The sequence below is a fragment of the Otolemur garnettii genome, unplaced genomic scaffold (genome assembly GCF_000181295.1).
Source record: "Otolemur garnettii isolate 467f Iridium unplaced genomic scaffold, OtoGar3 scaffold00112, whole genome shotgun sequence".
In the NCBI taxonomy this organism is placed as follows: Eukaryota; Metazoa; Chordata; class Mammalia; order Primates; family Galagidae; genus Otolemur; species Otolemur garnettii.
In genome coordinates, this window is record NW_003852507.1 from 4,229,241 (window position 1) to 4,230,563 (window position 1,323).

At 46.2% G+C, this 1,323-nt stretch overlaps 1 protein-coding gene across 8 annotated transcripts in view; it reads left to right on the forward strand.

Moving 5' to 3' along the window:
* ZNF207 (zinc finger protein 207) overlaps positions 1-1,323 on the forward strand; it is a 26,731-nt gene that overhangs the window by 6,552 nt on the left and 18,856 nt on the right. For all 8 annotated transcript variants that reach the window (XR_002775086.1, XR_002775085.1, XM_003797187.2 and 5 more), the window contains exon 3: positions 667-805. Coding sequence is in view for 6 of the 8 variants with exons in the window: in XM_003797187.2 (XP_003797235.1) it covers positions 667-805 (139 nt within the window). In the remaining 2 variants the exon portion in view is untranslated. The remainder of the gene's footprint in view (positions 1-666; positions 806-1,323) is intronic.

Sequence of the window (1,323 nt, forward strand, 5' to 3'; positions counted from 1 at the left end):
CAGGCGCCCGCCACAACGCCCGGCTATTTTTTGGTTGCAGCCGTCATTGTTGTTTTGGCGGTCCGGGCTGGGGATTCGAACCTGCCACCTTAGGTTAGCCGGTTGAGCTATAGGCGCCGAGCCATCAGGCTCGTCTCTTAACTTCTGAGCCCAAGGGATCCTCCTGCCTCATCCTCTAGAGCAGTGGTTCTCAACCGATGGGTCGCAACCCACAGGAACTATATTAAAAGGCCATGGCATTAGGAAGGTTAAGAACCACTGCTCTAGAGTGCTGGAATTATAGGCATGAGCCACTGTACCCAGCCCAGGATGGCTTTTTTTTGAGACAGAGTCTTATGTTGCTGGAGGCTGAGGTGGCTCAGTAGGGTGCTATGGCATCTCAATTCAAAGCAACCTCAAACTCTTGGGCTTAAGGGATTCTCTTGCCCCAGCTTCCTAAGTAGCTGGGACTACAGTTGCCTGCCACAACGCCAGGCTTTTTTTCTTTGTTGCAGTTGTCATGTTTTAGCTGGCCCTGGCTGGGTTCGAACCCACCAGCCTTGGTGTATGTGGCTGACGCCCTACCGACTGAGCTACGGGCCCCGCCTAAAATTATTCTTACAATGGATTTCTGTGATGCACTTTTGTCTATCTTATCTAATTGAAATTGGGCTTTTTTTCATAAAGGTACATAAAGAGACAATAGATGCTGTACCAAATGCAATACCTGGGAGAACAGACATAGAGTTGGAAATATATGGTATGGAAGGTATACCAGAAAAAGATATGGATGAAAGAAGACGACTTCTTGAACAGAAGACACAAGGTAAACATTAAGATGTATATTTTTTTTCAGAGTCACTTTAGTGGCAGTTACTATTTCCAACTATGAATATAATGGTAGGTGATAGAATTTTCCAATAGTCTCAGTTATTTTTCTAAGAGACAGGGTCAATGTCACCTAGGCCAGACCATACGTCACTGTAACTTTGAATTCCTAGGCTGAGTCTCCTAAGTAGCTAGGACTGCAAGTATTAGAGATGAGGTCTTCCCATGTTGCCCAGGCTGGTCTTCGACACCTGGCCTCAAGCTTTCCTCTCACCTCAGTCTCTCAGGCATGAGCCACTGTACCCAGCCCAGAATTCTCAATTTTGAGTTCTGTTTTTTCTTTTGCCTTTTTTTAGGGTATAAAAATATATCCTAATAATATATCCTATTAGCGGGAACTCTGAGATTGGGAGGAAGTGATGGTAATGACAGAAGAGAATAGAAAGCAGGGAGTGGCTTGGCACCTGTGGCTCAAGTGGCTAAGGCACCAGCCACGTACACCCAAGGTGGCGGGTT